Below are 14,766 nucleotides of genomic sequence, written 5' to 3' on the forward strand. Positions count from 1 at the left end.
TGGTCAGGGGCATTCTGGAAGAGCAGGCCCTCCCCTCATTGTTGCTGGGAGCCTGGCCTGGGGCTCCTGCTCACACTCAGTGGATGGGCCTGGCTCCTGTGCTCGACCTGCCACAAGGCTCAGGCTGGGCCGCCATCCTGCCTTAGCACCCATCCAGCTCAGTAAGTTAACAGCTTCCTTTAAAACATTTGGGGGGTTAGGGAGGAGCAGTGCACCTGCGGGCAACAGTTCATGTCCCAGCGGCCCCACTTCCCATCCAGCTCCCTGCCTGTGGCCTGGGAAAGCAGTCGAGGACGGCCCAAAGCCTTGGGACCCTGCACCCATGTGGGAGACCTGGAAGAGGCTCCTGGCTTCGGATCAGCTCAGCTCCAGCCATTGTAGCCACTTGGGGAGTGAACCGAGAGTAGAATACCTTTATCTCTGTCTTTCCTTCTCTCTGTAAATCTGCCTTTCCAACAAAGAAAAAAATACATCTTTTGATTTTTTTTTATGATTTATTTTTTTCAAATTTTTTTTTCTTTTTTTTGGAAAGGCAGATCTACAGAGAGAGGGAGAGAGAAAGATCTTCCACCTGCTGGTTCACTACTCACAGCCAAAGCTCAGCCAATCTGAAGCAGGAGCTTCTTCCGGGTCTCCCACGCAGGTGCCAGGGCCCGGCTTGGGCCGTCCTCTGCTGCCTTCCCAGGCCACAAGCAGGGAGCTGGATGGACAGTGGAGCAGCTGGGACACGAACCAGCGCCCGTACGGGATCCCAGCATTTCTAAGGGAAGAATGAGCCATAGTACCAGGCCTTAATAAATCTTAAAAAAACAAAAAAGTGGCCCCTCTGCGTGTCCACACGGGCTGGGTCAAAGCCAGAGCCTAGAGCTGAACCCAGGTCTGCCATGGGGCTGGCGGGAACCCAGGTCTGCCAGGAGCCTGGAGCTGAACCCAGATCTGCCATGGGGCTGGCGGGCACCCGGCTCCTTACACTGTCTCCCCAGGGTGCCCCGTGGCCGGAGGCTGTGAGGGATCCCCCCTCTGGGCACTCTAAGGAGATACAGGCATCTCCAGGCTGTATTTCCAAGTGTTTGGTTCCAGTTGTATGGCAGGGTGATGCCTTCTGGCCCAGCGAGGGTACAGTGGGCACCCCAGTCAGCGGGCACAGGGGAAGGGCACCACATTCCCTGTCCTGGAAGCGTTGGCTTCTTCCCCAGGTGCCCAGGCAGCAGAACTGGCAAGAAACGGCTGTAGGGGCTGGCGTACGGGCTGCAGAGAGCAGGGGAGACGCGAGGAAGGAGCTGTGACAGGTCAGTGTATTCCGCCCTGAGCAGAGGCCCTGGTCAGCCTGCACACCGATCCGCGGGCACGGTCACGTGGTGGCGCCCGCTGACAGGCTGCAGACAGGCGCCCACAGGCTCGGCCCTGGAGAGCCTGGCTGGTGTTCGTTCACTTGTCTCCATGCCAAACCTGAGAGCAGGCAAAGCTGAGGGGCATAGTTGCAGGGGACAGCGGGGTCAGTTGTCCCGGGAACCACAGACGCCCGGCAGGGTCTGCAGGCCACGGCCCCCCGGGGCAGGGCAGGGCTGTGTTGCAAGCCGCATCTGTATGCACTGGCCACATGCTGTGCCTAAAATGGCGCCGGCCGGAGAAGCCACACCTTCGTGCGTGTCACGTAGCCTAGCGCATGCGCAGTGAGCTGCGGCGTGGCCGGCACGTGAACACTGGGGACTGACGAATCCAGTCGCCCAGGACCCTGCGTGATCATGACGCCGACCTATCATCGGCGGAGGCGGGGCCAGTCAGCACATAAGAGCAGAAAGACTGCCGGGGTCCGCCCCCTTCCTCTTCCTCATCTTTGTGCGCGCAATAAACTTTACCGCAGAAGGCTTCACTCGCGTCTGCCTCTTACTGCTGGGCGGTAAGACACGTGGGCGCGACAACTGGTGCCGGGAACCCGGGACCTGGAGGGGGCCTCCCGTTTCGAACGGGTGGAAGTCAGAACTGCGGCCAAAAGACAGGTAAGGAGCTCTGAGAGGGAGAACTTTCGGGTGACTAGGAGCATAAATCGGAGGTATAGGAACCACCGCTTCTGGTTATAGACATGGGCGCACGGTTCTCTCTGGTGAAATTTTTGCAGAGGGTTTATGCCCTCCGTAAGGGAGCGGTCAGAGAGAGTGACAAAGCCCTTCAGTCTGCCCAGGATAGTCTCTCAGAAACAGAGCGGGAGAGGAGAACCGGTTTGAAGCAAAAAATAGAGGTGAAATTGAAAGCAGTATCTTCCTCATCAAGTTCGGAGACGTCCGACGCGGAGGAAGGGTACAAGCGGGATAGGCGGCATAGGCGCTTAGAACGCAAACAACCCGCAGGAATCAGAGGAGGATCAGAAAAGGAGAAGAAAGAGAATGGCGGTGCTACTGCGCCGGCCACGCTCGGCCCATGGCCTCAGGGCTCTGGAGCCATTACACTAATGGCTCCTCCTGCTGTGAAGCCATCTGCCCCGCCCATGAGTTGTGGTGCCGGCTCCTCCTTCATCGATCCAGCCACACGCCGGGAACTTCAAAATATGTTCCCCGTCTTAGAAGAAGAAAGGGAAAGAGTTTACAGACAGGTAGATGCAGCATTAGTGCGAGAATTGGCCATGTCTGTAAAGCAATATGGTCTTCATGCCAATTACACTTTGTCCCTGTTAGAACGTATGGGGGGAATGAATATGACTCCCTCTGATTGGCAATTTGTGGTGAAGGCTGTTCTCCCTAATATGGGATCATATCTAAATTGGAAGGGATTATGGCAGGAGCTTTTGGATAGATATCCATGGCCAGTATATACCCAAATTTCTACTGCAGCTATAAAGGCATGGAAGGCCCTTTCACTTAAAGGGCAAGAGAAATTGGGCATCACACAGGTTAAACAGGAGCCGGATGAGCCCTTTGCTGATTTTGTGGCACGTGTAATGCAGAAAATGAGTGTCAAATTAGTGACTGGCATCCCTTATAATCCACAAGGTCAGGGGATAATCGAACGTGCTCATCGCTCTATTAAGGAATTGTTACAAAAACAAAAAACCACCTGGGAATCGCTTGGCCTCGCCAGTCAGAGCCCTCGGGCCACCCTAGCCCTGGCTCTCTTCACCATCAATTTTTTACAGCTGGATGAGCAAGGCCTTAGTGCTGCAGATCGTCATTCCCTTAACACGGCGCAAGAGCAATCTTGGGTCAAGTGGAAGGATGTTCTGGAGTCCAAATGGAAGGGCCCAGACCCAGTTATTAGGCAGGCTCGAGGAGCCATTTGTGTGTTTCCACAGGACGCCCCAGTTCCGGTTTGGGTTCCAGCTCGATTGACTCGTTCGTGTCCATCACCGCCTTCTGACATTTCCGCAACCGCTGGAGCGCTTGCACGAGGATCTGACTTGGGGAAGATTCATGCAACCCCGCAATCAGAAACTCCTCCTACAATCCCACAGGACAATGGTGCCCCGCCCAGTGCAAACACAGCTGATGGTGCAACTAATGGTCTGTATGGCGCTTGTGAAGACCGTGATTGCTGAGCCACGATGAGGAGTTTTGAGTGTTTTTCCACGACCCTTACCGGCCGCCCACTCAGCCCGAGTGTTTCCTTGATTTTTTCTTCTTTGGATTTGCCTTTTCTCCCTTATGATGATATTAAGGAGAATGTGAGTAATTTTTTATTCCCCCTACAGGACACGCTTTATTTTCAAGCATTTCCTGAGAATTTTAGTGTCAAGGTTTATGTGTTACTTCTATTCCTTTTCAAAATGTTTCAACGGCTGCTAATCTTTCTTGCCAGCTTTCTTCTTATCTTTTAGGAAATTGGACGAGAGAATTTGATATTTTACAGTCGGAGTTGAGAATTGCCATTGTCCAGATTAATTCTACACGGGTGGATCCTGTTGTTGCTGAAACCCTGGCCACTTGGATTTGGAACATCACTTCCCATATTAAGGAATGGGTGGGAGTGGTTGTGCTGATTCTGCTCTTGTGTGCAGGCTGTGCCTTATGCCTTTTTTGCCTGTGTCATCTGAGACACCGCGCTCAGCGAGATCGTGTGGCAATACATCAAGCCCTACTAGCCATGCAGTATGGTGACTCCCCCATGGTATGGTTGAGCATGCTTCAACGGGTTTAGTTAAGAGCATGGACATCATGGCTCCTGCACCTCAGGCCATTATGGCATTGCACTGAGTTTGAGCATGATGCGCCCGACTAGCCCTTGCACCTCGCAGGACTTATCCATTGCACGCGAGAGGGTAGTCACTCTTATAACTGCCTTGTCGAGACATTGCTCTTTACAACCACCGCGGTTGTAGCCCATGACGGGTAAGATAGACCCAGACAATTATCGGTCTAAGACAGGGACTACGTCAAGCTACGCAGCCTCCCTATGACGGATCGTGCGCCTTGAGTCTACAACCTAAGACAGGCCCATACCAGCTTATTTTTTCTATTGTGTAAGAAGGGGAGAGATGTTGCAAGCCGCATCTGTATGCACTGGCCACATGCTGTGCCTAAAATGGCGCCGGCCGGAGAAGCCACACCTTCGTGCGTGTCACGTAGCCTAGCGCATGCGCAGTGAGCTGCGGCGTGGCCGGCACGTGAACACTGGGGACTGACGAATCCAGTCGCCCAGGACCCTGCGTGATCATGACGCCGACCTATCATCGGCGGAGGCGGGGCCAGTCAGCACATAAGAGCAGAAAGACTGCCGGGGTCCGCCCCCTTCCTCTTCCTCATCTTTGTGCGCGCAATAAACTTTACCGCAGAAGGCTTCACTCGCGTCTGCCTCTTACTGCTGGGCGGTAAGACACGTGGGCGCGACAGGGCTGGACCAGCCACTCCGGCAGTGACCAGGGCCTGGGCCCAGCCTCCACGCTCTCCGCTGGCCTGGGCCCTCGGAGATGGTGTACACTGAGTCAGCCTACATGGGAGGCCGATGTGTCTGACCCGCAGACTGCCTCGGCTCCTGGGCCAGTGTGTGCAGCCACCCCTTCCCCACACCTGGCCATGACCCCTCAGACTTTGCCTCTTTGTGGCCGTCGTCACAGAACTGCCACAAGTCCACTTCCTGTCTGTGATGGTACCTGTGTTGGAGTGTCTCAGAAGACGCAGGGGGCAGAGGGCATTTGGCTCGGTGCTGGGGGCCTGCGTTCTGCGTTGCCTGACCAGCTTCCTGCCGATAGGCAGCCTGGAAAGCAGCAGGTACTGCCCCTGGTCTGTGGCACTATGTGGGAAACGCAGCTGGAGCTGCTGGCCCGGACGCGGGGGGGAGCCACGGTGCCCGGATCACTTCAGTGAGAGCCAGTGAGGGTTCCTGGGGTTAGGGTCAGGGCTCCCCCTGCAGGACTCTGGTCCCACCGTCAAGTGCAAAGCCATGCACCACCCAGGTCAGCGGACCTTCTTAGACCTGACATATTCCTGGAAACTTCCCGGGGAGAGCGAGCAGCCTGGCATTCCCGAGACCACAGTCTGCATCCTGCATGAGAAGTGCATGCGGCCTCGTGGCCTGGGTCGCTTCCCACTGCCACGCCACACGAAGCCCTCTGAACCAGTGTGCCTGGCTGCAGAGACCGACGCCAGTCAGCTTCGAGCCAGTTTCTTTTAATTCTTCACAGAGCCCCCTCAGGCCAGTGTTCACTTCCCATGTTGCACAGCTCAGCAAGGCACGGTGGGCTCGGCATGCCAGCAGCCTGCCCACCACGACACCGACACACTGCAGCCTCATGAGCACAGAGTAGGGCCAGGCTGGCAAGGGAGGCTTGGGGCACCGCCAAAGCTTATAGCCTTGGCCTGAGGATGCCGGAGGGGTTGGGAGGTGGGCTGCCCGCGACTTGCAGGTGGCACAGGGCCAGAGCCACCCCTGGGCCCGGCTGGTGAGGGACAGGCCTCTGCGGGACGCTGGCGGAAGGTCAGCACCTCTGAGAGGGAGAATTCTTAGGCCCATCAGACCAGCTGATGGGAGGAGGCAACACTCTCGTTCAATGGCCCAGAACTGTGCTGCTCCACAGCCAGGCCCAGCTCCTGCCCCCGCAGGAGCATCCCCGAGCCGCACACGTGCACGCTCCAGCCAGATGCAAGTTGTGACACTCAGGTGCCCGTCCGTCCCCCTAGGCTGCTGTGAGGCGGCCCAGGCGGCGAATGGCAGAGTTAGCATGGCCATGTTGTCCTGGTTTGATGTGACCTTGAGTTCGGGGGTGGGAACCCATCTCCAGGGAAAGGCTCTGAGGGCACACCGTGGTTGGCCAACTTAGCCACACTCCTTACAGGGACAGCAGCTGCCCAGCAGTGGGGTCTCCCTTGTGCAGGGCCTCTGGCAGCAGCGGCAGCAATGTCTACTTGCCTGCCTCACCCTTCAGTCATGTAAAATAAATAATCCAGAGTACAAGGGAAACCCAGCTGCCGGCCATACCACACCTCCCTGGCAGCCTGGCCCCTTCCCCATATATATTACATTTGTCTTCATAAATACAGCAAACTGAGGAGGCTGGCCTCAGCTGTCCACATGCCCCTGCCCACACACACCAGGCCCTGGGTGGGCAGTCTCACCCAGGCGCAGCTCAGGGTGGAGCGTCAGCCAGACCCAGACCCGTCCGCCTGGCTCATGGCCTGCCTGATGGGCAGAGGTCTCCCGGGCAGTGTGGTTCCCCCACAGCGCGTGTCATCTACACGAGGCCCCGGAGCACGCCATGGGAGTGCAGTCCTGCTGCTGTGGCTGCTCCAAGGCCCACCAGCAGAGGGGACACTCACACGGGAAGGCACGGCGGAGGCAGTGCAGCTGGCACAGGGGGCTCTGACTGCAGTAGACACGGCCCCCAGGGACCCTCAGAGCTCGTCCCTTGAGGACGCAGTGTCCAGGGAGGTGGGGGGCAGCTGTGCCTCTGTGTTCTTGGCCCTGTCATGGCTGTGCCCTTGCTGCCGGGACTTCCAAGGGTGGGCCCTGTCCCAGTCGGTGGCCACCGTCTCATTGTCCCAGATGGTCGAGGTCTCCGTGTCACTCAGGTAGCCTGGCTGGCCGGTGTAGTGCGTGGGGTGGATGAGCAGGGGCTCAGCAGAGAAGGCCTTCAAGTCTCGGATCTGGTAATGTGCTTTGTACTCGGCCCTGCAAGGGCAGACCCACATGAGGAGGGGCTGGCAGGGTGCCCCCCAACAGCCAGGTCCCCCGGGTGCCTCCAGGAGGCGGGCACGAGTGAACAAGCATGAAGGCCACACACCTCCCATAGCACACGGTGGACACCCTGTAGGGACTTGTCCATGAGACACCCACACGGGGACGGGCAGGGACTGACCAGGGGCTCCCTACACGGGGTGCTTGTCATACATGATGGGCGGGAAGTGACCGCAGGGGACACTTACACGGGGTGCTTGTCATACGTGATGGGCGGGAAGTGACCGCAGGGGACACTTACACGGGGTGCTTGTCATACGTGATGGGCAGGAAGTGACCGCAGGGGACACTTACACGGGGTGCTTGTCATACGTGATGGGCGGGAAGTGACCGCAGGGGACACTTACACGGGGTGCTTGTCATACGTGATGGGCGGGAAGTGACCGCAGGGGACACTTACACCGGGTGCTTGTCATACATGATGGGCAGGAACTCGTCCACAGGCAGCATCTTGCCAAACGGCTCGGCCCGCACCAGCTTCTGGGCCCCCTCCAGGGAGATGGCATAACCCAAGGTCCAGTAGGAATAGTCAGCCTCCACCAGGTTGCGCACTGAGGGCACTGCCCGCTCCGGCTCCTTCACCTGCATTCTCTTCCTGCCGATGTAGCTGAAAGGAATGCCGCCACGGACAGCTGGCATCAGGGGTCTCTGGCCTGAGAAACTCCTGGCCCAGCCCCACGGACAGGCTGGAAGCCGGGGCTCTTGGTTTTAGGCAGAGGCGTGCAGGCCAAGCCTGAAGACCTCCAGGGAAGTGGCAAGTCACAGTGGCCAGGGCAGGGTTTTGTGCGAGTCCCAGCTCTGATGCCAAGGGATGGAACCATGGCACTGGCCTCGGGGGCTCTCTGCTGCTGGGTTCCTCTGAGCTCCAAGTGGCTCCAGTGGCCCCCAACCCCAGGCCTGGTCCCAGGAGCTGGCCCGTGGGGGCTTGGGCAATGTGGGCTGCAGCACTCACATGAGTTCCCAGTCCAGCCGGGCCCGCTCGACACCCTCCATGAGCGTCACGAGCCGCCTCTTGAACTGGTGCTCAAAGCGCACGTCATCCTCGATGACCAACACCTTCTCCAGTGCTCGGTCAATCACCTGTGGACACGGAGGGAAGACCGTGCGAACCAACCCGCTCCGTCGGGCAAGCAGTGCCTGGGCATGCACGGCCGCTCGGCACTAGAACGCAAACACTGGCCTGTCCAGAGCACAGCTCCACAAGGTCATGGCAGCGAGCACACAGGGTCAGTGTCACAGCCAACCCTGGACGGCAATGCTGGGTACCCCCACCCTTACCTACGATGCCACACACAAGTCTGCACACCACAGATGTACGCATGTGCATGCACACCACGCCAAAATAGCCACGCACCACAAGGCTCCTCGCAGAGGGCAGGGCATGCCAGGCTGCACTGCTGGTCGGGGCAGGGTGCAGCTGCGGGACTGTGTGGTGTTGGGGCATGGCTCCTTGCAGAGGGCAGGGCATGCCAGGCTGCACTGCTGGTCGGGGCAGGGTGCAGCTGCGGGACCGTGTGGTGTTGGGGCATGGCTCCTCGCAGAGGGCAGGGCATGCCAGGCTGCACTGCTGGTCGGGGCAGGGTGCAGCTGCGGGACTGTGTGGTGTTGGGGCATGGCTCCACGCAGAGGGCAGGGCATGCCAGGCTGCACTGCTGGCTGGGGCAGGGTACAGCTGTGGGACCGTGTTGGGGCAGAGCTCCACATGTCAAGCTGTGCTCAGCTGTGTGTCAGACACAGGCCACCCCTGAGGGAATAGCCATGGTCACGATCTTTCAGTCCAGCAGAGGCCAGGGGTCCTGCCCATGATTGGGGGCCTGAGTGCCAGCTCTGCCTCTCCTGACCACATGGCTGCTAGAGTGAAAGTTCCCCTTCCCGTGTGACCTTTGACTCTCGCATGAGGTTACTCAATGGTGACAATGACATGTGCCATACAAACAGGGCATCCTGCAATGATGAGACTGCTCAAGGACAGTGGCCTGGGGTGGTGCCAGACCCCTCTGTACTCCTGTGTGGCTGCCCTCGGGCAACCCTCCCTGAGCAGCCACAAGGGGAGGCTCCTGTGGGCTCCCCTGTCTGCCGAGCCATGCTCACCTCGAGCCATGCTCACCTCTTTCCACACCGAGTAGTGGCTGAGGAAGCAGCCGATCTCGCCCCTGGTCAGGGGCCTGGACGAGTAGGGGTCGCGGTACCCGGGCAGCATCTCAATGTGGAGGGCCTTCAGCTGGGTCGTGTTGAGTGCCCTGTGGAATTGGGGTGAGGTGGGGGTGAGCAGGGCGCATCCCCCTAGTGTGAGGGAGGGAAGTGCGTTTGTCCTGAGAGCCTCCACGCACAGGGAACTGTTTCTTGGGCCTCCCAGCTTCTTTCTTTTTAAAAATTGCACTTATGTGAAAGGCAGAGCTTCAACCACTGGTTCACTCCCCAAATGCCCCAGCAGCGGGGACTGAGCCTGCCCTCCTGGGTGTGTAGGAGGACAGGGCCAGGCGTCAGGCCCACTCCACGGGCCGCGTGAGCATCCCAGCCAGCACTGAGTGGTGGTCCCACAGCGGCTCCTCCGACAGACTAATGCTGTACCTGCCCCCGGGGACAAGCGCCCAGCAGCATCGGACACTGGGGGGGGGGCAGAACACCATGTGCCTGTGGCCCTCCTCTGACCTGGACACAGAGCCTGGACACACAGAGCAGAGATGGCCCACGAGGCCATGGGCGGGGACCGGCAGGTCAGCTCTCCACACCATGGCATGTGTGTGCACAAGGAGCAGCTGTGCTACCATCAAAAAACATGTAGTTCCCCGACAGAACCCGGCTGGCATCCTTGCACTTCCTGCCACCAGGACAGGTACCTCCTGTGCTGGCCTTGCCGTCCACACATGGCAGGAGCCGGAAACAGGCAACTGCATCCAATGGGAGGAGGCTGTGGAGCGGGCTTCAGATCTGCTCGGCCGAGGAAACTGGCCGGACACTGCACCTGCAACACGTGGTCTAAGGGGCTGACATGGTGCAACAGGCAAGCTGCTGACCGTGACCAGGAGCCTGCATGCACGCAGGTTCTAGTCGCAACGGCTCCACTTCCCATCCCTGCTAATGTGCCTGAAAGGGCAGTGGAGGATGCCCCAAGTGCTTGGAGCCCTGAACCCACTTGAGAGACCCAGCTGGAGTTCTTGGTTCTAGCTTTGCCTGAGCCAGCCCTGGAGTGAACCCGCAGGTAGAAGAGCTCTCCTTGTTTCTCTGACTTCCAAGTAAATAAAATCTTCCAAAAAGCGTCCCCCCTTAAATGGCCCAGGAGTCTTCGGGTGCCCCGGAGTGACAGTGATGGAGACACGCCCTCAGCGGCTGGGGGTGACCCCCACTCACTTCCCGTCCACGGCCTCTACGACCTTGACCGCGATGTCCTGCTCCTGCAGTGTGCGCAGCATGCGGCCCCGCCTGTCCTGCCTGCGTTTGAGGTTTATCATGAAGATCTAGCACAGGGAGGAGAGGGGCGAGTGGTTACCGGAAGCTGCCGCAGGCTGTCGGAGGCGTTTAGCAACTCCCTGGGTCGCAGCCGGAGCCACCGAGGGCCAGAAGGGGCCTGCCCACGCTGCTGGCCAGGTGTGTGCACAGGCCTGAGGAGCCAGGCTGTCACCATGTGGCCACCTCGTGACCCACCCACGCCCATCGTGTGTCCCCCGTGTCGTTCCTGCCTGAGGAGTCCCCAGAGTTACTCCGTGGGAGGCCAGAGGTAAGTTAACCGCAAACACACAGCAGAGTGGGGAAGCGACAGCCGGGCAGGTGGCTGACTTCATCAGCACACTCGAGTCATGTCCTGGCATCTCCACTTGGCCAGAGGCTCATAATGCCGGGACGAGAGGGGTGTGACAAGTCCCGACTCGGGGCTTTTTTCCAGAGGTTGAGAGCTGAGGCACTGCGGTCACCCGAGGTGGCATTGTAGCTGTTCCCTGTGGGCACTCCTAGCTCCTGAGAGAGGTAGGGACAAACGGCCCCGCCCCATGACAAGGAAAGATGGGTAGACCAGTGGCACCGTTCGCACATCCCCTAGCTGCAGGACATGCTGGACAGGACACCTGTGTGTGGCTGTGAGGGACCACAGCAGGTGCACTCTGCCTGTCTTGCCCCACCCGGCCCCTCTGGATGTGCTGCTCGAGCTGTGAGGCCATGACTAAGAACTGCCAGTGAGCACCTCGACTCCTAGACCCGCAGACCGGCTGGGCCCCAGAGGCCTTGCACCTGCGGCCATGACAACTCGCTGTGACTGAGCCCCTCCTCCAAGGTTGGGGGGTGCTGGCAGCCAAGCATGGGGACACACAATGTAGCCAGAGGGGGCAGGTGGCGCTGACTCCGGAGTGTCCAGCAGAGACCCTGGCCTAAGAGGCAACAGCCCATTCCCTCTTGTGCAAAAAGGGGCGGAACAGGTGCCTCTCCCGCGCCAGTGTGATGGATGTTGCACGGCAGGGGTGTCACCCGTGTGCTCTGCGCGGTGGCTGGAGCCAGGAGCCATCCCCCAGTGCCCTCCAGCGTTCAGAGCACGTGGTGCTACACGCAGGGTGACACCTCCCTGGGCGGAATCGGGAGCAGTGCCCCTGTGGACCCGAGGCAGCTCGCAGACTGAAATGCCTCATGGAGTCATAGCCTCACGTCCAGACATTTCCAACCCCTGAGGAAAGCTTCCAGGAGCAGGAGTGCGGCAGCCAAGGTTCTCTGGGCCACAGGCAGTGCTGGCGCTCAGTCCCTCACAGCCGTGCCCTGACTGGCCAACAGGCAGTGCTGGCACTCAGTCCCTCACAGCCATGCCCTGACTGGGCCGCAGGCAGTGCTGGCGCTCAGTCCCTCACAGCCGTGCCCTGACTGGCCAACAGGCAGTGCTGGCACTCAGTCCCTCACAGCCATGCCCTGACTGGGCCGCAGGCAGTGCTGGCGCTCAGTCCCTCACAGCCGTGCCCTGACTGGGCCGCAGGCAGTGCTGGCGCTCAGTCCCTCACAGCCGTGCCCTGACTGGCCAACAGGCAGTGCTGGTTCTCAGTCCCTCACAGCCGTGCCCTGACTGGGCCACAGGCAGTGCTGGCGCTCAGTCCCTCACAGCCGTGCCCTGACTGGGCCGCAGGCAGTGCTGGCGCTCAGTCCCTCACAGCCGTGCCCTGACTGGGCCGCAGGCAGTGCTGGTGCTCAGTCCCTCACAGCCATGCCCTGACTGGGCCGCAGGCAGTGCTGGCGCTCAGTCCCTCACAGCCGTGCCCTGACTGGCCAACAGGCAGTGCTGAGGGTCCTGTGGTTGTACTACACCTGCCGATTTCCTAACTGGAGAACTGTTTCTGTAAGGGTGATTACTTGGTGACTCCCGGCCTCATCATTGGCCATTACCTCAGACAGTGAGTGTGCGACTGAGCGCCACAGTGTGGGGCCACTCCCTCCCAGCCTCACCTCGGGCCCCTGCCTGCCCGCCATGCTGTGGCCTCAGGCCACCTGGGGTCATCAGGGAGACCAGCCAACCCAGAACACAAACACAGACACATCCGTGTTAGCCAGGCCTGCGTCTGCAAGCGCTGTGCTACGCCGTGACGGGACCAGCAGACCCGGCCCAGCCAGCAGGCCCGGCCCAGCCAGCTGGCACAGCCTGCTGGGTAAGCAGACATGACAGCCAGCGAGCGTGGCCACCCAGGCTCAGGGCCGCAGAGACCCCGGGCCAGCCGCACTGCCTACAGCTGGCGTTTCCCACCAAGCCAAGGGGGCCAGTCTGCCGTGTCCTGCCAGGGTGGGCTTTGCTGGGCCCCCCAGGTCTGTGACTTTAGGCAGAAGGAAATCTGCCATGGACACCGCGACCCCACGCGGAGGGGCGGGAGCGAGGGCCGTGTCCCGAGGAGGCAGCTGGTCGGTGACCCAGGGATCTGAGTAGCCACGAGCTCCTCCCGGAATTTTCCTGAAGACTCTTGGCTCTTCCCAAAACCTGGTCCCAGTTCACCTCACAGAAGGAACCCCGGTTCCCACCGCCTGGGTGCGCCGGGCGTTAAAGGTGTTGTCCTGGGAGGAGCAGCAGCACCGAGCATGGGGCGAGGGCCTGGCCACATTACAACACACCACACTCCACGCCCGTGACACTCCACGCCCGTGACACTCCACGCCCCGTGACACTCCACGCCCGTGACACTCCACACCCCGTGACACTCATGCCACACTCCATGCCACACTCCACGGCCCGAGACAATCCACGCCCCCCGACACTCCAAGCCCCGGGGAGTGTTCTCGCTTAGGCCCTGCTGCCACTGGCACTGCTCCAGGCTCCTGGCCACGGTTCCTGGGGGAGGCAGAGACCAGGCCGCACCTGCCCCGGCGTGCCCGCTGTGTGTGTGACCAGGACAGGCAGCCTTCCCTCTCTACCCCCTCCGAAGCTGCCATGACGCTGCTGCTGGCAGGACCGCATGGGCTTGAACCAGCTTCTGTCTGCCCAGGCCTGGTGCTGGGGCCTGCTGCCCAACCTCGAGGGTGAAAAACAGCGCAGAGAATAAACAAGGTGGGGTCCGGCATGCTCCTCCCCGCTGCTCACACCCTGACCGGAGGTGTCTTACCTCGTCAAACCCCATCTTGTCCGGATATCTAGGGGCGACAGACACGAACTGGGAGGGCTCCATTGGAGGACGGTCAACTAGAAGACCCAAGAAACTCATCAGTCACAGGCCCTGGGGCAGGAGCCCCCTCCCCCACAGCCAAACCTCAGGGTGGGGGCAGCTGCTCCAGCCTTGGGGCTCAAGCCCCCCGGCCCCCAGAGCCGACCCGTTGACGGCCCACGGCCATGCCTGACCCGCTGCAGCGGAGGCCACCTTAAAGCTGGTGTCCCCAGAGCAGCGGACAGCCCCCCCGAGCAGCTCCACCACAGCACAGGGCGCCAAAGGTGTTGTGACTGCAGCGCTGGGCCCATGCCTGCGCTGGTCCGACCCGTTCTAACCTCTTCACTGTCAGAGCCATCCTCCTCAAACACGGAGCTGTCCATCCCTGGTGCCCTCTGGGGGGTGGACAGGCTGCTTCCTGCCAGCGTCACTCTCATGTGTGTACTGCTCTGACTCATGCCTGCTGTTCGCACTCCCCCGAAGATGACTGCTGGTAAAGGGGTTCCCTTCCCTTCACGGGTCCTGCCTCACCCGACCCGAGCCCCACTGTCCATCAGGAAAACAACCATGCTGGCCGGGACACCTGGGCGTGAGGACATGGACACTGGACGGGCCAGCACTGCTGGACGGGGCACAGCTTCCACAGCAAGCAGCCCTTCCACCACGCGTGACCTGCTTCAGTCACTGTCTCTCCCACTCCTGTGTCATACCTGGGCTGCAGTTGAAGCGCAGCCCGCAGGACACCTGCCTCCCCAGGTCCCTCCTCCACTGGCTCCAGGCCGTCCTGGGTGCCAGGCGCCCGTCCCCCTGGTCCCCTCCATTGGCTCCCAGGCTGTCCTGGGTGCCAGGTGCCCCCACCACCACCACCCCCGATGATGGCAGCCTCCCCCCCATCTCCTATCAGTATATAAATACGCTGCAACAGTCACCTTAAACTTCAAGCACACAGACCGCCCGGTACACGGCCCCTCACCACAGCCCGTGCCCGTGCCCCAGCCTGTCAAGGTGC

The 14,766-nt window shown here is 60.3% G+C and overlaps 1 protein-coding gene across 1 annotated transcript; it reads right to left on the reverse strand.

Moving 5' to 3' along the window:
* Nucleotides 1-6,818: 6,818 nt before the first annotated feature.
* On the reverse strand, nt 6,819-14,651 carry LOC121166657 (procollagen galactosyltransferase 2-like). The gene is made up of 7 exons (XM_040995884.1): nt 14,468-14,651; nt 13,719-13,795; nt 10,513-10,619; nt 9,269-9,401; nt 8,114-8,241; nt 7,562-7,768; nt 6,819-7,095 (listed from the first exon to the last, which is right to left on the reverse strand). The coding sequence occupies exons 1-7, from the start codon at nt 14,649-14,651 to the stop codon at nt 6,819-6,821; spliced, it is 1,113 nt and encodes a 370-aa protein (XP_040851818.1).
* Between the last annotated feature and the right edge of the window lie 115 nt (nt 14,652-14,766).

This window comes from Ochotona curzoniae, unplaced genomic scaffold, assembly GCF_017591425.1.
Source record: "Ochotona curzoniae isolate NIBS_2020 unplaced genomic scaffold, NIBS_Ocur_1.0 patch194, whole genome shotgun sequence".
NCBI classification, from domain to species: domain Eukaryota; kingdom Metazoa; phylum Chordata; class Mammalia; order Lagomorpha; family Ochotonidae; genus Ochotona; species Ochotona curzoniae.